General features: G+C 39.4%; 1 protein-coding gene across 1 annotated transcript in view; it reads right to left on the bottom strand.

Annotated features, from left to right (window-relative positions):
• Positions 1–20,549: 20,549 nt before the first annotated feature.
• Positions 20,550–21,958, bottom strand: part of EPHA10 (EPH receptor A10) — a 740,746-nt gene continuing 739,337 nt past the window's right edge. The window contains exon 17 of the mRNA XM_088462290.1: positions 20,550–21,197. Coding sequence (XP_088318416.1) covers positions 21,083–21,197 — 115 coding nt within the window. The 3' untranslated portion in view covers positions 20,550–21,082. The remainder of the gene's footprint in view (positions 21,198–21,958) is intronic.

Here is a 21,958-nt window from a genome sequence, read left to right on the forward strand (position 1 = left end):
TTTTGCTTCAGGATGACTGCTGTCGTACTTCATCCTCATCGCTAGGGACTGTTGGAGGGTCAATTGTTTAGTAAAAGTAGTGATGTTCCTACTTCCTCTCTGGGATGATGAACAACTCCCAGCAGCAGCAACAGCACTAGGAGGAAGTGGTTCTTGATCTTTCCCTATTTTATTTTTATCGGAGAAAGTTTGGTCCTCCATTTATGTTATATTGATATATATACGTGCGGCTAAAGCGCACACAAACACAGAAAATATTTTTTTATTTTTGCTGGAGAGTAGTGCACTTTGTGGGTTACACCACCCTTTAAGAAATGAGCCAGCTGGCTCTTTACTTATGGGACACAGGCGCACGCTTGGCGCTGCTCCTTTGTTGATGCACGTGCAGCCACAGTGCACACAAGTCACAAACACAGAAAATATATATTTTTTTGGTTTGGAGTGTACTTTGGGGGTTACAGCACCCTTTAACGGTCAAGCCAGCCGGCCCTTTACTTATGACACAGGCGCACACTTGGCACTACTTTATTGATGCACGTGCGGCTACTGCGCACACAATTCACAAACACAGAAAATAATTTTTTTTTTGGTTTGGACTGGAGTGTACTTTGGGGGTTACAGCACCCTTTAACGGTCAAGCCAGCCGGCCCTTTACTTATGACACAGGCGCACGCTTGGCACTACTTTGTTGATGCACGTGCGGCTACTGCGCACACAATTCACAAACACAGAAAATAATTTTTTTTTTGGTTTGGACTGGAGTGTACTTTGGGGGTTACAGCACCCTTTAACGGTCAAGCCAGCCGGCCCTTTACTTATGACACAGGCGCACGCTTGGCACTACTTTGTTGATGCACGTGCGTCTACTGCGCACACAATTCACAAACACAGAAAATAATTTTTTTTTTTATTTGGACTGGACTGTACTTTCGGGGGTTACAGCACCCTTTAACGGTCAAGCCAGCCGGCCCTTTACTTATGACACAGGCGCACGCTTGGCACTACTTTGTTGATGCACGTGCGGCTACTGCGCACACAATTCACAAACACAGAAAATAATTTTTTTTTTGGTTTGGACTGGAGTGTACTTTCGGGGGTTACAGCACCCTTAACGGTCAAGCCAGCCGACCCTTTACTTATGACACAGGCGCACGCTTGGCACTACTTTGTTGATGCACGTGCGGCTACTGCGCACACAATTCACAAACACAGAAAATAATTTTTTTTTTGGTTTGGACTGGAGTGTACTTTCGGGGGTTACAGCATCCTTAACAGTCAAGCCAGCCGGCCCTTTACTTATGACACAGGCGCACGCTTGGCACTACTTTGTTGATGCACGTGCGGCTACTGCGCACACAATTCACAAACACAGAAAATAATTTTTTTTTTGGTTTGGACTGGAGTGTACTTTGGGGGTTACAGCACCCTTTAACGGTCAAGCCAGCCGGCCCTTTACTTATGACACAGGCGCACGCTTGGCACTACTTTGTTGATGCACATGCGGCTACTGCGCACACAATTCACAAACACAGAAAATAATTTTTTTTTTGGTTTGGACTGGAGTGTACTTTCGGGGGTTACAGCACCCTTAACGGTCAAGCCAGCCGGCCCTTTACTTATGACACAGGCGCACGCTTGGCACTACTTTGTTGATGCACGTGCGGCTACTGCGCACACAATTCACAAACACAGAAAATAATTTTTTTTGGGGTTTGGACTGGAGTGTACTTTCGGGGGTTACAGCATCCTTAACGGTCAAGCCAGCCGGCCCTTTACTTATGACACAGGCGCACGCTTGGCACTACTTTGTTGATGCACGTGCGGCTACTGCGCACACAATTCACAAACACAGAAAATAATTTTTTTTTTGGTTTGGACTGGAGTGTACTTTCGGGGGTTACAGCATCCTTAACAGTCAAGCCAGCCGGCCCTTTACTTATGACACAGGCGCACGCTTGGCACTACTTTGTTGATGCACGTGCGGCTACTGCGCACACAATTCACAAACACAGAAAATAATTTTTTTTTTGGTTTGGACTGGAGTGTACTTTGGGGGTTACAGCACCCTTTAACGGTCAAGCCAGCCGGCCCTTTACTTATGACACAGGCGCACGCTTGGCACTACTTTGTTGATGCACATGCGGCTACTGCGCACACAATTCACAAACACAGAAAATAATTTTTTTTTTGGTTTGGACTGGAGTGTACTTTCGGGGGTTACAGCACCCTTAACGGTCAAGCCAGCCGGCCCTTTACTTATGACACAGGCGCACGCTTGGCACTACTTTGTTGATGCACGTGCGGCTACTGCGCACACAATTCACAAACACAGAAAATAATTTTTTTGGGGGTTTGGACTGGAGTGTACTTTCGGGGGTTACAGCATCCTTAACGGTCAAGCCAGCCGGCCCTTTACTTATGACACAGGCGCACGCTTGGCACTACTTTGTTGATGCACGTGCGGCTACTGCGCACACAATTCACAAACACAGAAAATAATTTTTTTTTTGGTTTGGACTGGAGTGTACTTTGGGGGTTACAGCACCCTTTAATGGTCAAGCCAGCCGGCCCTTTACTTATGACACAGGCGCACGCTTGGCACTACTTTGTTGATGCACATGCGGCTACTGCGCACACAATTCACAAACACAGAAAATAATTTTTTTTTTGGTTTGGACTGGAGTGTACTTTCGGGGGTTACAGCACCCTTAACGGTCAAGCCAGCCGGCCCTTTACTTATGACACAGGCGCACGCTTGGCACTACTTTGTTGATGCACGTGCGGCTACTGCGCACACAATTCACAAACACAGAAAATAATTTTTTTTTGGTTAGGACTGGAGTGTACTTTCGGGGGTTACAGCACCCTTAACGGTCAAGCCAGCCGGCCCTTTACTTATGACACAGGCGCACGCTTGGCACTACTTTGTTGATGCACGTGCGGCTACTGCGCACACAATTCACAAACACAGAAAATAATTTTTTTTTTGGTTTGGACTGGAGTGTACTTTCGGGGGTTACAGCACCCTTAACGGTCAAGCCAGCCGGCCCTTTACTTATGACACAGGCGCACGCTTGGCACTACTTTGTTGATGCACGTGCGGCTACTGCGCACACAATTCACAAACACAGAAAATAATTTTTTTTTTGGTTTGGACTGGAGTGTACTTTGGGGGTTACAGCACCCTTTAACGGTCAAGCCAGCCGGCCCTTTACTTATGACACAGGCGCACGCTTGGCACTACTTTGTTGATGCACATGCGGCTACTGCGCACACAATTCACAAACACAGAAAATAATTTTTTTTTTGGTTTGGACTGGAGTGTACTTTCGGGGGTTACAGCACCCTTAACGGTCAAGCCAGCCGGCCCTTTACTTATGACACAGGCGCACGCTTGGCACTACTTTGTTGATGCACGTGCGGCTACTGTGCACACAATTCACAAACACAGAAAATAATTTTTTTTGGGGTTTGGACTGGAGTGTACTTTCGGGGGTTACAGCATCCTTAACGGTCAAGCCAGCCGGCCCTTTACTTATGACACAGGCGCACGCTTGGCACTACTTTGTTGATGCACGTGCGGCTACTGCGCACACAATTCACAAACACAGAAAATAATTTTTTTTTTGGTTTGGACTGGAGTGTACTTTGGGGGTTACAGCACCCTTTAACGGTCAAGCCAGCCGGCCCTTTACTTATGACACAGGCGCACGCTTGGCACTACTTTGTTGATGCACATGCGGCTACTGCGCACACAATTCACAAACACAGAAAATAATTTTTTTTTTGGTTTGGACTGGAGTGTACTTTCGGGGGTTACAGCACCCTTAACGGTCAAGCCAGCCGGCCCTTTACTTATGACACAGGCGCACGCTTGGCACTACTTTGTTGATGCACGTGCGGCTACTGCGCACACAATTCACAAACACAGAAAATAATTTTTTTGGGGGTTTGGACTGGAGTGTACTTTCGGGGGTTACAGCACCCTTTAACGGTCAAGCCAGCCGGCCCTTTACTTATGACACAGGCGCACGCTTGGCACTACTTTGTTGATGCACGTGCGGCTACTGCGCACACAATTCACAAACACAGAAAATGTATTATTTTTTTAGCACTTGGGGGGAGCACCCCTGATGGACAGAGCACCCCCTGGACAACACTACAGCACCCCTTTAGGACTGGGACACTGCACAGGACTTTGGAGTGGACACAGCCCCTATGGAGAACTGACTGAACAACACAGTCCAGCCAGCCCCTATGGACTTTGAAGTAGTGGACACAGCCCCTATTAACAACAGCAGCACAGCACAACACAGCCAGCCCCTAAGGACTTTGAAGTAGTGGACAACAGCAGCACTACACTACACTACACTACACAGCCCTAACTCCCACCCTCCCTCTTCACTGTCCACAGCCGAGTGAGAAAATGGCGCCGACGCGGGTACCTTATATAGGATCCAAAACCCGCGAGACTCGGAAGGCGGGATGAGGACGTTTTGCCTCGATTTCAGATCCGAGTCAGGCGGGAAAAGTCGAGCCTGATTCGGATCGGACTCGGATCGGGGGGGGCTCGGGGGGGTTCGGATTTCAGAAATCCGAACCCGCTCACCCCTAGTTATTACAGGTTGAGTCTCCCATATCCAAAATGCTTGGGACAGGGGTATTTTGGATATTGGAATATTCCGTTGTTTAGAATATTTGTATACCATAAAGAAATATCTTGGCAATGGGAACCAAATCTAAACACATAATGCATTTATGTTCTATATACACCTTATACATACAGCATGCAGGTCATTTTATACAATATTTATAATCATTTTGTGTATCACAAAAAGTTTATGTACATACATGAAATTCATTTATGTTTCATAGACACCTTATACATAAAGCCTGAAGGTTATTTTATACTATATTTTAATAATTTTGTGCTTTACACAAAGTTTGTGTACATCAAAAAGCAAAGTTTTCACTTTCTCAGTCATGCTAAAAATATTCCGTATTTCGGAATATTCCGTATTTCGGAATATGTGGATATGGGAGACTCAACCTGTACATAAATATATGTCCCACAGTGTTTTAGAAGAAAGAAATGAAAATTCTAATTAGTGGAGGTAGTCAATCAAATGTGATTGTACTGTAATACATACTTTGAGGTAAGTTACTGTACAATAAGTGCAGTCGTACTAAAAAATAAATCTGATATGCAAACATATTTTCTAGTATTGTAATGACCACCACTGTCAGTAGACCATCAGAGACACTTTGATAAAAGTTAATAGTGAGTGATTGTTTGTCAGAGAGAGATTTAGGAAGGAAATTGTGGAGTTTTAATATTCTATTACACAAACACCTCACATTATTTTGAAAAATCACTAGGTGGCCATGATATATAAAGAGAAAACAAGAAAGAACCAAAATATATATCTGCTAATGTATGCAAGACACAATGATACTTGCAAAACAGTTACAGTACACAAGAATGTCCTATGCTTATTTATGCATGTTCAGTCTTTACAATTAATTGTGGTATAACAGCTTTTCATAATTTCTCAAAGTTAAAGGGATATACTTTTACCAGAAAGTGTGAGATTATTATAGTTTATCAGGGACATTTATACAGTACCTCTTTTGAGCTTATAATTATAACCATTCAATTGTTAATTAAACCAACTTTTTAAGCAAACAATTGCTGGCCTATTCAGGAAAGAGATCAGTTATGGTATACTGGGCATTTTGCCTTTTTATGTTTTGTCACGATGATTGTCAGAGGTTGAGTGAGTAAAGAGAAAGCATTGAAAAAACAAATTCAAAATGAGAGGCCCATGTGTATAGTGCAAATTAAAATTATAAATTATTACTTATTAATTAAATGGCAAGGCATGAAGAGTTTACCTAGAGATTTACTGCTAACTGAAAATAAATTAATAGCTGTGTTAAAACCACAAGTATACTTCTCTGCTTTTATAAAGAAAATTTTGAGTGATCACCTGATAGAAGGTCAATAGGCGGAATCAATAAAATTAAGGCTTTGAGGCCTACATTGTGCAATGTTGCTAGTTTATCTTCCAAGAGTCCCTTCAACTGACACACTAATAGCCATTGTAATTAAAATTAAAGATAAGGAAATTAAATGCATAATTTTGTCCTTTCATTCTTTGAGCTCCTAGTTTGATTTACTCTAGCTTTGTAATGAATTAGCTATATACTTTACCCCGTTATGTAATCAGTCATCATTTTATGTCGTAGTGATTTTCATAATTATTATTTTTTCAAATGAAATGTCAAAGAGATAAAGGGCAAGAGTTAGTTGACCCTTGGTTCTAACACATTAGAAAGGGAAAATGCTATTGGTTTGGTAAAACAAATTCAGTGTTTAGGTGCTTAGCAATAAATCTTTTTACCCCATTTCATTTGAAAAGTCTAGGTAATAATTCTACTACAGACTGGTGTCAGATAAAAGAACGTTTCTACTATGAAAACACATCTACAAATGTAAAATGCAATGACGTTCACTTAAAATGATCTAAATCTGTACCAGTAAATGTAATTAATCAGAAATAATACAAGGCTGAAGAACACTGTTAAAATAAATAAAATATCCATATAAATTTAGATTGCTTCTAGCTCATCTTCCCCTTATTTTATGAAAATCATCGACATAGAAGGATCTTCCATCAACTGTAACCGATATTTTATTTCTATTCTAATCTTATCCAGCGAGGTGTTGTGATACATGAATAAAATTATATGTATGCTAACGGTTTCTCAATACTCATCATAAATTCGAATGTCAACAGGGCAGAAAAGGGGGTTCTTTTTTATTAATTTGGTATGCAAATTTGTAAAGGAAATAAAGCAGTTGAGCAAACATGCTTTTGTAAGGTTAGCATCTTTCCCTAAGGTAAATGCAGATTACTTTTCCTGAATGCATATAAAGCAGGTTTAAAGCATGTGTCGAGAATGCCAATACCTCAAACACTATTGTACAGTTTTGCTAAGTGTAACAATGGGCATCTTTAGGCATAGTAATAGGTTGGTATGTATCTTTTCCTAGCAGTATTTATCTCTATAGCATAGTGTTTGAATGTACATTACATGCTTTACATAAAACTATAATACCAAGAACCATTTAGCAGGATATTAATAGATTCCAATTCACACATCCAAATGAATTGTGAGATAATAATGAGGATGTAACCTCTGAGCAACAAAATCAGTCATTCAAAACTTTTAGGATAATAAGGAGTCCACTGACCTTAGTGGTGAATTTACACACAAGAATTAGAGGATGCATGTGATTAATCCATTTAAACCTGTATGTGAAATGTACTGTATGTAAAAAGGTAAAGAATCAGTCTTTCATGACTAACATATAAATCATCCCAGGACTCAGTTATTACAGTATAAAGAAATATAATACTGTTAAATCATCAATGTTATCTGTATATTCTACCCAGAATGTCTCTTACAGTATGTGGATTTTAATAGACGTCTCTGCTTACCAGTTACCAGATGTGTTTGTTTGGCTACAAAGTCCAACATAATTGTTATACAGTGAGGTTAAAGTAGATGAGAGCAGCGCCTACAAAACTATTCTATGAAATATTTGCCTTGTTTCGCATTTGGCCAGCTCTAGTCCTTAACTAGCCGGCAGATGGGCTTTCACTGTAACGTCACAACCTATGCCCTCCTCTTCTGGCTCCCAGCATTTGAAAGAAGAAATCCAGCTATAAACTGACATACTCTTGCTTGTACACTCTCAGTGTTCTGTAACTGCTGATATTATGTGTACACCTTGCACCCCAGAAGGTCATGCAATTAGTATTCTGGAGTGCAATTTATAAATAGGAAAGTACAAAGAGGGAAACTGAAGTTCCCCTCTGAGCTCTATTTTGTCGATCTCTGCAGACAGAGAGGACTGATGTGTGTTCCTCCGGTCCTCTGACTCCTGTGTAGAGATCAGCAGTGGGATTGATGATGATCAGTCCCTTCTGAGACACGTTCCACTGCATGTGAGGGGGTGGCGGTAAAACTACTGAGGGATCTATCGCCAAAGGAAGGATGCTATAATGGGGACCTATGGGCTCTGGGGGGTAGGGGTTAATGCCACTATGGGACCTACTGCTGCCAGGGGTGGGTGGTAATGCTACAGTGGCAGCATGTAAACACTGTAATGTAGGGTAATGCTACAATGGGGAACTACAGGGGTGATGGTATAATGCTACAGGGGCAACAAGACTACAATGTTGTGGTAAGTGCTACCGGATGGTCAATGGAGAGGGCAGGATAAAGAGTTGTCAGCATGCCCCTAATTCTTATAGGCAGCCCTGCACTACATCATGGCATTTGCGGAATGGTCACAAAAATTGTACTGCCAGAAATTAACATCTCTGTAGCAAAACTCAGTTCACGAAAACTTTTATCGTAACACTGTTGCTGTTTGTGTATTTATATTATATTTATTTGCATTTGAAAGTATTTATAGTATTACTGCACTTGAGAGGAAGATGCCATCAGCTGACAGAGACACTGCCCTCTTCCCTCCCCTCCAACGGCGGCGACACGCCTCAGTTTCAGGAAACGGAGGCCATCGCCGCCCCCAGGGGCTGGCTGACAACTTTCAACCTTCGGGGCAGACACAGGCAAGTGGCCCAGTTTTACTACTAGCGAATGCAATGTAAAAATGGGCATGACAACAATGCTGGTGGCATGGTTTCCTTAATGTGCTTGTGGTTTAAATAGCAAATTAAGTATATGATGGTAACATTGTTAAGACATAGAGCTATAAATAAATATCATCTATTGTGTGCGTCTCCTGGGGACTGGGTTGAGCAGCTGCGCCCAGTCCTTTGTTCCGCCTTCCCCTAAAGCTCTGTCCCAAAGTGTGTGTGTCTGACATGGACAAAGCGGGGCACAATTCATCAATCACAAAACGGGCATGGTGCATTTCACAGTTAACAAAACGCGCAGGGTGTATTGCCCTGCTAAAAGTGCCTAGTGGGAACACTTATACATACATACAGACACATTAAGTCCACACACATGCAGGGGAATTCAATTCAAAGCGATTTTGAATAGCCCCGGGAGGTAGCTCCTGAAGCTATTCAATTCAACGCGATGTTTGGTAAGGTTATAGGATTTCTTCTCGCACCCCCTGGGGATGCAAGGAGAAATCCGACGAAAGTGGCAGCCGCGCAACTGTTTGCTGGCTTAGTGCGGCGCTAATAGCTGCGCGGCCGGCACTTTACTCAGAGAATTCCGGTTCTCGCACCTAAACACACAGGTTATGTCTAAAGAACCGGCATTTTCTCACTTAACAGCGTGCTGAATTGATTCGCTTCAGGAGCTCCCTCCCAGGGCTATTCAGCATCGCGCTGAATTGAATTCTGCCCATGGACATGATAAAGAATAAGACAACACCCCTCCTTGCAAAGTATATGCCACACTGACACATATAATTTGTATACAACATATGATAGATAGATAGATTGATAGATAGATAGATAATGAGATAGCTATATGATAGATAGATAATGAGATAGCTATATGATAGATAGATAATGAGATAGCTATATTATAGATAGATTATGAGATAGCTATATGAAAGATAGATAGATAGATAATGAGATAGCTATATGATAGATAATGAGATAGCTATATGATAGATTATGAGATAGCTATATGATAGATAGATAGATAGATGATAGATAGATAGATAATTAGTTAGCTATATGATTGATAGATAATGAGATAGCTATATGATAGATAGATAGATGAGATAGCTATATGATAGATAGATAATGAGATAGCTATATGATAGATAGATTATGAGATAGCTATATGATAGATAGATAGATAGATGATAGATAGATAATGAGATAGCTATATGATAGATAGATAATGAGATAGCTATATGATAGATATATAGATAGATAATGAGATAGCTATATGATAGATAATGAGATAGCTATATGATAGATAGATAGATAGATAGATAGATAGATAATGAGATAGCTATAAGATAGATAATGAGATAGCTATATGATAGATTGATAATGAGATAGCTATATGATAGATAATGAGATAGCTATATGATAGATAGATAATGAGATAGCTATATGATAGATAGATTATGAGATAGCTATATGATAGATAGATAGATAGATTGATAATGAGATAGCTATATGATAGATAGATAGATAATGAGATAGCTATATGATAGATACATAGATAGATAGATAGATAATGAGATAGCTATATGATAGATAGATAATGAGATAGCTATATGATAGATAGATAGATATTGAGATAGCTATAAGATAGATAGATAGATAGATAATGAGATAGCTATATGATAGATTGATAATGAGATAGCTATATGATAGATAATGAGATAGCTATATGATAGATAGATAGATAGATAGATAATGAGATAGCTATATGATAGATAGATAGATAGATAATGAGATAGCTAAATGATAGATAATGAGATAGCTATATGATAGATAGATAGATAATGAGATAGCTATATGATAGATAGATAATGAGATAGCTATATTATAGATAGATTATGAGATAGCTATATGAAAGATAGATAGATAGATAGTTAGATAATGAGATAGCTATATGTTAGATAGATAGATGAGATAGCTATATGATAGATAGATAATGAGATAGCTATATGATAGATTATGAGATAGCTATATGATAGATAGATAGATAATGAGATAGCTATATGATAGATAATGAGATAGCTATATGATAGATAGATAGATAGATAGATAGATAATGAGATAGCTATAAGATAGATAGATAGATAATGAGATAGCTATATGATAGATTGATAATGAGATAGCTATATGATAGATAATGAGATAGCTATATGATAGATAGATAATGAGATAGCTATATGATAGATAGATTATGAGATAGCTATATGATAGATAGATAGATAGATAATGAGATAGCTATATGATAGATAGATAATGAGATAGCTATATGATAGATACATAGATAGATAATGAGATAGCTATATGATAGATAGATAATGAGATAGCTATATGATAGATATTGAGATAGCTATAAGATAGATAGATAATGAGATAGCTATATGATAGATTGATAATGAGATAGCTATATGATAGATAATGAGATAGCTATATGATAGATAGATAGATAATGAGATAGCTATATGATAGATAGATAGATAGATAATGAGATAGCTATATGATAGATAATGAGATAGCTATATGATAGATAGATAGATAATGAGATAGCTATATGATAGATAGATAATGAGATAGCTATATTATAGATAGATTATGAGATAGCTATATGAAAGATAGATAGATAGATAGTTAGATAATGAGATAGCTATATGTTAGATAGATAGATGAGATAGCTATATGATAGATAGATAATGAGATAGCTATATGATAGATTATGAGATAGCTATATGATAGATAGATAGATAGATAATGAGATAGCTATATGATAGATAGATAATGAGATAGCTATATGATAGATAGATGGATAGATAATGAGATAGCTATATGATAGATAATGAGATAGCTATATGATAGATAGATTATGAGATAGCTATATGACAGATAGATAGATAATGAGATAGCTATATGATAGATAGATAATGAGATAGCTATATGATAGATAGATATATAGACATCACACATACACATACACTGTATATAAGACACACCCTCCACCTGGTTTCTAAAAGTGTAGTGAAGACAGTAAGCAGGCTCTCCTGCACTCTGGAGCACTCCTCACCTCTGCCCTCACTGTCTCTCTCCTCCCTGGGTTCCATAAAACTTATTTTTCTGCTCCCAGTCCCTAGGCTCTTTCCTGACAGACTCCCCAATAAGCCCCACCCCCTTTTCCACCTTCCAGCCTCTAGGGTTCCTGGGACAGGAAACCTGGCTCCCCATTGGTCGACAGCGGCCATTTCCTTGTAACTTGGTATGGGGGCATCCATTTTTTATTAGCCTCTGCAAATTAGATCTCACCAGCTGCGTAGCTGGGCAGCCCCCGCCGCAGCTGAAGCATCGTCTGCCTGACATGACTATTAGTGATGGGAAATGTAGTTCATTTTGGTGATCAGTTCATTATGATCCAGTTCACTGAAAAGAATAGTTCAAATGATCAGTTCATGTAGTTCATTTAGGTCATTACATCACTGGCTCTGAAACACTGCTGAGAGAAGTGATTGGAAACCTAGAACTAGTCTATTACACAAACAGTAGGGATTTCAACTACTAGCTCATTAGGTGAGTTATAGTCTTGTTCAAATGGTCAACTATGTTTAATATGTCTGGTCTTTTAATATTTTAAAAAAGCAATATATAACAAACTACTAGTAGTAGTCACATGTTTAGCTCTGCAATGTTAATTTAATTGTTGTTATATTTTTTATTTCCATATTATACAAGTGAGAGAGACCCAAATTCAGAGTATTGTAATGTGTCACTTTTTTTTTCTTTTAAAATACAGTAATTGCAAGAATAAAAACTTTGCCTCATTTTTTAATTGCACCCATTAACGTCACTTAATGCACACCAGAGCTACTGTAGATTAACAATAGGGCGGGTGGGATTACAGCCTCCACATAAAAATAGGGGGATGGTCTCAATATGGGCAAGTTCTCTACCTGTCCTCTTTAGAATGTTTTATACATCACACCTATAAAATTGAGATCAGTACAGTAAAGATAGGATGAAGATGTATCAAACCTGAAGTTATGCAAAGCATAGTCTATAAAATGACAGAAGCTGATAGGTTCCATTTTATCTCTCTTGAAGGTTTGATACATCTCCCCCTATGTCTTGTAGAGTAAACAGAAGTACAGTATATACAGTAGCATGCAGCACTCAGCACTGTGTCTTAAGCTGATTAGGAGTGTATCTAGTGAATTAATATACTAGGAGAATGAATCCTGACAATATACATCAGATCCATACAATGCATATGTCTGATCACAGCAGTGCCACCTGTGGTCGTTAAGCAGTATTGACTCATAACTGTATGTGAGAGAGCTAATGGGGAATGTATCATGTGACTTTTGAACTACTCAATGATTCATCATGACAATATATTTCAATCAGCTCCACATGAGTCACTGAGCCACTGACCTATTCGAACTAGTGAAGTAGAATGCCTGAATCTAGTTCAATGAGCTTCACAGTCACAAACATAGTCTGAGCATAGCAGTGCCACCTGTGGTAGTTTAGCAGTACTGACTCATGCCTAATGGAGCTGCTGTGCTCTCTCTGTCACTGTGTCTAACTCCTCCCACTTGTTTTAGATCCTGATGAACTGATCTTTGCAAGAGCTGTGAACTGAGTGAACTAGTTCATTTTGAAGATCAGTTCATTTTGAACTGATCATTCGTGAACTACCCACCACTAATGACTATGGTGCTATCTAAATTCCCATCATGGAGATGAGGACCCTGACTACCATGACAGAACTCCCACAGCTAGGCGGCCATGCAATACTAACATTGTACCAGCCCGGGGGGCAGATGGCACCCGGCCTAGTCCGCCACTGGCCGCCCCCCTCCCCACCCACAAATGGCAGCAGACTGTCAATCACTGCCAGTCTGCTGCCAGTCTGCGAGCGGGATCGCATACTCGTTCTGCACATGCTCAGAAGAGGTCATGTGCCTGCGCAGATTCCCGAACATCGGGAATCTGCTTTCAGCAGTGCACTAGCACACACTGCTGAATCAGGCCCTGTGTTTGAAAAATGACAATTAAAGCTGATTGGTTGGTAGGTACTTTATCTCTCTCCAATTTATCTCTCCATGGCTTAGTACATCTACCTAGCCAACATAACGTCAACAGGGATTATATGTCAACATTCAATATGTAAACAGTCAAACTGTCAACAGGTACATAATTTAGATATACAATATACAGACAGTTTGAAATGATGATGGGCAATTTACGTAGACAGTTAAAATATAAACACAGTTAAAATGTCAACATGTAATATATAGACAAATCATAAGGTCTACAACTAAAATGTAGACACAGTTAAAATGTGGACAGTCATAATGCCATGATTCCAACAGATAGTGTCCCACTGAGAGGTGCTGTAAAACCACACAGGCCAGTATGCCCTGCCACAGAATTGTTGTTAGGGTCTGCTGAGCCCCTAAACTCAATCTAGGTAGTGTTGCTGTAAGGTATGCTAAAACTGTTACAGGACATGCTGGCATGTGTAGCTCCACAGCAGCATATATTAATTTCCATGGCTGTAATTGCTGCGGTCACTAGTAGTGCTACATACATAACAAGAATGGTAGCTTAGTTGCGCTAAATAAATGACAAGCAAAGCATGTATACCTCCCTATAAATTGACCGCAGGGTACAGTATGTGCCGTGACCTACAGAATATTGACAATGTCTACATTTTGGCTGGTACTTCTGTTGGCATGCAAATTGCTAATTGCAATCATTCTGACATGACAGGCTCACTGTTTACTGGTCACCACTAGGTATTAGTTTGAGTGTCAACATTATGACTGTTGACATTTTAACTGTCTACATTTTGGTTGTTGACCTTATGATTTATCTATATTTTAACTGTGTCTATATTTTGATTGTTGATACTTTGACTGTTGACATTTATTTTGTCAATGTTGACATTTTGATCATGTCAACATTTGACTGTCAACATTTTGACCATATTGACATCATGCCAATATCGACCTTTTGGTAGTTAACATTTTGAGTATGTTGAGATTAGGACAGTTGATATTTTGGTGTAGAAATTTTGGTTAAGTTTTTTAACTGTCTCCCTTGATTGACATGTAAATGTTTTTTCTATTGACATACTTGAGAAGCTGCTGACAAATCTAGGCCTATATGACCTTACATATACAGTATATTACACTCAGCCTTTACAGCTAACCTTGTTAATACTCCTTTATCTGCAGTGTGATACTTAACATTGATAATAAAGTTGTATGCACACCAAACTAACAGAAGATAAATTGTGGTTAATTATGATTTCCATTAGGATAACATTCCCACAGTAACGTCATTTCAGAAGTTGTATTGCATTTTCTAATTTACCAATTGCATTAGCAAGAGAAAGAGAAATATAATGTACTTTTAATGTTAAATTTAATAACCCAAAACACTTTATCATCTGACTTTTGCTGGCAGTATAAAAGGTGCTGTTAGATATAATTAAACCCTAAATGAGATTTTCTTGATAGGAGCTTTGCTTCAGTAACGTACATTGTAAGGACAGGCTTCAATGGCAAGTCTGTTTTGATGTACTGTAGATATAGCACCTTGCCTTTGAATGGCATTTTAATCTGCACTTCTCATCTAGGGGTAAATTTACTAACATTTGATTAGGTATTAGATATCATGAATCTATAAATTCGACTGAAAATTAATTTAAATCGAACTGCAAAATCCCTTGACAAATTCCTCATTTACTAATATTCGATTTTGCATTCGATTTTCAAATCAAATTAGATGTTGGTCAGTTTTAGGAAGGCATTTTGTGTTCTGTTTATGAATTCCTTCCAAAATTGAACCTCAAATCCCCATTAAAATTGAATGCAAAAATGCAAAATAGAATGCAAAATCAAACTCAACTTTCTCATTACTTCCTATTGGGCCACTTGTGCACACTCTAGAAAAGTGAAAGTGATTTATAATTTCTTCATAAATATAATATGCTCATCTTAAATAAATATATATATATATTACCGTTCAAAAGTTTGGGGTCACCCAGACAATTTTGTGTTTTACATGAAAACTGACTCTTATTCATCAAATGAGTTGCAAAATGAATAGAACATATAGTCAAGACATTGGCAAGGTTAGAAATAATAAGTTTTATTTTAAATAATAATTTTCTCCTTCAAACTTTGCTTTCGTCAAAGAATGCTCCTTTTGCAGCAATTACAGCATTGCAGACCTTTGGCATTCTAGCTGTTAATTTGTTGAGGTAATCTGAAGAAATTTCAACCCACGCTTCCTGAAGCACCTCCCACAAGTTGGATTGGCTTGATGGGCACTTCTTGCATACCATACGGTCAAGCTCCTCCCACAACAGCTCAATGTGGTTGAGATCTGGTGACTGCGCTGGCCACTCCATTACAGACAGAATACCAGCTGCCTGCTTCTTCCCTAAATAGTTCTTGCATAATTTGGAGGTGTGCTTTGGGTCATTGTCCTGTTGGTGGTGGAAATTGGCTCCAACTAAGCGCTGTCCACAGGGTATAGCATGGCAAAATGGAGTGATAGCCTTCCTTATTCAAAATCCCTTGTACCTTGTACAAATCTCCCACTTTACTAGCACCAAAGCGCCCCAGACCATCACATTACCTCCACCTTGCTTGACAGATAGCGTCAGGCACTCAACCAGCATCTTTTCACTTGTTTTGCACCTCACAAATGTCCTTCTGTGTGATCCAAACACCTCGATTCATCTATCCATAACACTTTTTTCCAATCTTCCTCTGTCCAATGTCTGTATTTTTTTTGCCGAAATAAATCTTTTCCTTTTATTGGCCAGTCTCAGATTTTGCTTTTTCTTTGCCACTGCCTAGAAGGCCAGCATCCCGGAGTTGCTTCTTAACTGTAGACGTTGACACTGGCGTTTTGCGGGTACCATTTAATGAAGCTGCCAGTTGAAGACTTTTGTGAAGTGTCTATTTACTTAAAATAGAGACACTAATGTACTTCTCTTTTTGCACAGTTGTGCACCGGGGCCTCCCACTTCTCTTTCTACTCTGGTTAGAGCCTGTTTGTGCTGTTCTCTGAAGGAAGTAGTACACGCCATTGTATGAAAGTAACCTTCATTTCTAAGAACAAGAAATAATAGACTGTCAAGTTTCACATGAAAGTTCTCTTTTTCTGGCTATTTGGAGAGTATAATCGAACCCACAAATGTGATGCTCCAGATACTCAAGTAGCCCAAAGGAAGGCCAGTTTTAGAACTTCTCTAATGAGCAAACCCATTTTCAACTGTGCTAACATAACTGCACAAGGGTTTTCAAATCATCCATTAGTCTTCTAATGTGCTTAACAAACACAAAGTACCATTAGAACACTGGAGTGATTGGTTGCTGAAAATGGGCCTCTATACACCTATGTAGATATTCCTTTAAAAAACAGACGTTTGCAGCTAGTATAGTCATTTACCACATTAACAATGTATAGAGTGTATTTCTGACTAATTTAATGTTATCTTCATTGAAAAAAACTGTGCTTTTCTTTCAATAATGAGGACATTTCTAAGTGACCCCAAACTTTTGAACGGTAGTGTGTGTGTATGTATGTATATATATATATATATATATACACATTTATGTGGATATATATACTGTATACATGCGTATATACAATTTTTTTTAAAACATTTTTTTTGTTTGCCTGGCTATGTTAGCTGGGGGAGAGGTTCTGTTTTACCTTTGCTATGGGGACCCCAAAGAGATAGTTATGCCACTGATACTGCAGGTACGTGCACAGCATAGCATATCCTTGAGCAGCCATTATTCTTACACCCAGACTACCTCACATGCTTTTGGCAACTTTTAAAGGCATCACAATCACAATCAATTTCCAGCTCATATAGACTGTCTCTCATTGTTCTATTTATTTGGGGATTTGAAGTTCAATTTCTGTTCAATTTGCAAATCAAATGTTAGTAAATGAAGGGATCCTATATTTGACTATGGGAAAACATTGATGTTTTGCCTATATTCGATTTTGAGTGAAATTCAGTTTTCTGTTCAATTTGACATTAGATTTTGACTTTAGAAAATCTCCAATATCAAAATCAAATAGAATTCAAACCAAAATCAATGGCAAATCAAGCAGAATCCAAAATCGATCTTTAGTAAATATACCCTGGAGGAATGTATTTTGTTGCCTGAACCAATATTTACATTTCAATTTTGTATCTTATTAGCACAACACCACACAAAGTGTACTAGAAATGCTGGGCTTTAAAGGCACAGGAATTCATTTTAAACACATACAAAGTCGCAGATGAACAGAACTTGTCGTTTGAAAAATCTGCAGCTGATGCATCGCAGCACTTTGTACGATGATACTGACTCAGTCGCAAACAGATGTACAAATGTTGCACAACAAATTGATCAGTACAGTCTAGCAAAGTAGTTTTCTCACTTCCAGGTGTTTTATCTATGTGAATAAGATGCACATTTTGAAAGAGAGAGGCTTGGAGCAGCCAAATCGCACAGGACCTGCCACATCCAGAGGAGCTATTTGCTGTGACTTCAGAAACAGAACACATCTGTATGAGAATTCAGATTATCAATTAATTATGTGTCAGTGTCTCATGGATTTTAGTCAGGTCAGAGGGCTAGTGATCATAATGTACCACAATGATATTATTGGTTCAGAGACAATCAATTGGCCATATTCACATGAATAGTGGTTCAGCCCACGGAATGGAAGCTTCATTAATATGCAGTAGACAGGTGTGCTTTAAATAAAATAATATAGTCAATTTTACCAATCAAATATTACAAATGTAACCAAAATGTGTGATTTTGCTTTTTTTCCTTGAACTGGAAATGCAAAACTTACTAATTAATTTTCAATGAATAACTAGGTACACAGATCAATTACAAGAGTTTCTTGGCTATCATGAGCTCCACCTGTAACAGCAAAACTTAGCTCTGCCTAAAAGTTCATTGTTTTAATTACTATGGGCCTGATTGAGCTTTGCAATTCTGTCCTTGCAATTATTGCAATGAAGCAGGAGGTATCACGCCTCCTGCATGCATTACTTATCCGAGCTGCGTTCTACAACACAGCATCGGATAATCTGCCAGGAACATCGGCCGGCTAAGTGACCCATGGGATAACGCAAGCCGGACTGCCACAGATGAGAGAAAGAGGCCAGGAAATCTCCATCAACCAACGGAGATCCTGCCCCCCCCCCCAATGGCAGCGACATGCCTCCGTTGGCGCCCCCTCCCTGTCCACAAATGGCAGTATGCTGCCACTCTGCAAGCAGGGTCCCAGACCCATTCTGCACATGTGCAGAAAGGGTCAGATCCCTGTGCAGATTCCAGACCATCAGGAATCTGCGTTCAGCAGTGCACTGCTGAATCAGGCCCTATGTCCATTATGACAATACACCATCAGAATAAGTATGATATTTTGTTGACATATTTGTCTGAGGTCCAAATTACTGATTGGGTCACTGGGGTAACCTTTATTAATGCTGACATTATTCACAAGGGTATATTTGATTAAAATCATGTGTGTTTACAGGAAAAAGATGGAGGCGTGTAGCATTGTAGTTCCCTGGCTTCTGGTCATGAGAGTCATATGAGTAGAGGTTTAGCCCCTAACATTCCAATACACACCAAGTATGGCGGGAGGAAATAATGCTAAAAAACCTAGCGGTTTAATCATTTCTTGTTTTGCAAGTGCCCGTTTTCTTTCATTAGGAATACCCATGGCCTTAATTATACAGACTCAACTGTGAAATTATAGAATTGGCTTGATGATATTACAATTATAGAATTGGATTGATGATATTACAATTATAGAATTGGGTTGATGATATTACATTTTGTAAAAAGGCAAAATATATTTCAGATGGATAAAAGTAATACACTTCAATGTATTGTATTTGGATAATGTACTTGAGCTGCCTTTAATGCTATACAATTAACATTACTTAAGTGCAGAGGTAAGTTGGGTGGATAGAAATAGATATTGAGGCATATTTTAAAGTCTCTGTTAGATTATACTGAACATTCCCTTTTCTTTCAAGCATTACGAATCTCTCTTCTGTTCTACTACCAATAGATACACGTCCCTCATAATTATACTACAGCAAGTGAATCACAAATGGCAGTCAGAAGAGGCAGCCAGTCAACCGGTACTTTCCCTGCATATAAAAGTATATAGGTTAAAACTCAAAGACTCCAAATTAAATTGAGTTATTGGCAGAAAGAGGAGAGAAGACCTTCACCCTAGATGACAAGACCATTATCATTTATAACTAGATAAAGGCAAAATTAAGATGAAGCTGCTTAGAGAGACTGTCTTCTGTGCAGCCAAATGAAGTTAAGTCACAAAGGATGCAGCAAATGACCTGTTTAGATATTTGGATAACATCAGGTGTACCCTGTCTGACTATCCATTAGGCTCTAGCACTCTTTTTAACTGATTGTGTTTCATATCAACCATGCCACATATAAATGAAGGCTACACAACTATTTTGTTGTTTTTCTGTATTGCTTGCATGGTTTTCCATCTCACCACCCCTCTGCTCGTAACTGTCAGACAAACCTTTGCAAAGTAAGCGATTGCTCACATTGAACTTCAACTACAAGACAAATGGCACCACTTCAGCTTCACCGCATTTGCCCCATGAGAGAGATGCCATCATTTAATGCCGCTGAGAAAAAAGTGCTTTGTAAGGAGGAGAAAAGAAAAAGGCTAGCACTTTCTGCACCAAACACATATCACTTGGACACTTGATCTGGTATAAAAAAAAGTCTTTTTTCTTTTACATTCTGTAAAAATAAAAGCTATTTATGGGAGTCAGTACAACACAGTTGCTGTTAGAAAAATACTTAAGTACTTATAGTTAATGGAGTAGTTGGCACCACAATATTACAACAATGTACCCCATGTAAAAACAAGTGCACGCGTTTCCAGCACACCCTGTATGCCTATGGTTCATACAGATATTTGGCCTTGTTAAAAGGCCTCTAAAATCTGTCCAGTTTTGCAGTCTATGGCTGGTTATCATTGTAGATACACAGCCTGATTTCACTTCTTCCCCATGTAAGAGATACAATCTTCCATTTGACTGTGCCATCTTCAACCATGGGATATGGTACTACAGCCGCCATGCTTGGCAATTTTACAATTGCTCCCAGGGAGTTAAGAGAGAGTTTGGCTCCAATTTAATCCTAGTTTCATTTGACGCCGCCTTAGATTTTGCTGTTCTTTTCCTCTTATGTTTCTTGGCCAGATTTTGGGGGCTGTATAGCTCTCCCTTTGGATTTTTCAGTCCAGAGCTTGTCTTGTGTCCTTGTGTATCACACCTGCACTCCCCGTCCGTGCATTTGTATAACTTGAGCACGTAAGGTCTGAATGCCACTGAGAATAGTCTTCTGGTGTTCCACAGAAGTGACTCCTAGACTCATGACATCTCTGTAGATAAAAGCAAATAGATGATTCAGAAGGTTATCATAATCATCACTGTATAATATTACCAACATTGCACACTAGACATATAATGATATCGCTGGTTACACTTTATACCAATTAGTTGTATTGTGCGGGTTGGGTATGAAATCCTGGCAGCTGAATAGCCGCTGGTTCATATAGGCCAAACAAGCAAGATGCCGACAGGGATGGTAAGCAGCCTAATCCTACCCCTCACCCCCCTAACCCTCCCTTAGCAGTGCCTTACCCTCACCTCCCCCCAGTGGTGCCTAACCCTAACCTTTCCCCGGGGGGTGCCTAACCCTAACCCCCCTCTCCGAACCTAACCCTCCCTGGGGGGGTGCCTAGCCCTAATCTCCCCCAAGGGTCCCAAAAACTAAATCCCACCCATGGCTAACACCTTACAGGGCCATGCTTACCTGCTGCCATGCTGTCTGTTAGGATTTCGGCGTCAGACTAAAGATAGGCGTCAAGATTTCAACACCTATCTTTAGTCCAGGTCGAGCTTCCATTGTCAGGATGCATCACATTCTGGTGCTTAATACATATGGGGTATGCAGTAAAACCCCCAAAACAGCATTTTCAGGGGTTTTAACACATTTTCCCCTTTAATACACCCCACAATCTGATGTGTAAAAGTAAAACTTAACTTTCACTTTCCAGCAGCCACCTCACTATTGCGCATGTGTGAACTGCTGACTGCACATGTGCGAATGGTGAGTGCTGGGGAGGAGTCTTACAGATAC

This window comes from Taudactylus pleione, unplaced genomic scaffold (assembly GCF_031769625.1).
Source record: "Taudactylus pleione unplaced genomic scaffold, aTauple2 ptg000007l, whole genome shotgun sequence".
In the NCBI taxonomy this organism is placed as follows: domain Eukaryota; kingdom Metazoa; phylum Chordata; class Amphibia; order Anura; family Myobatrachidae; genus Taudactylus; species Taudactylus pleione.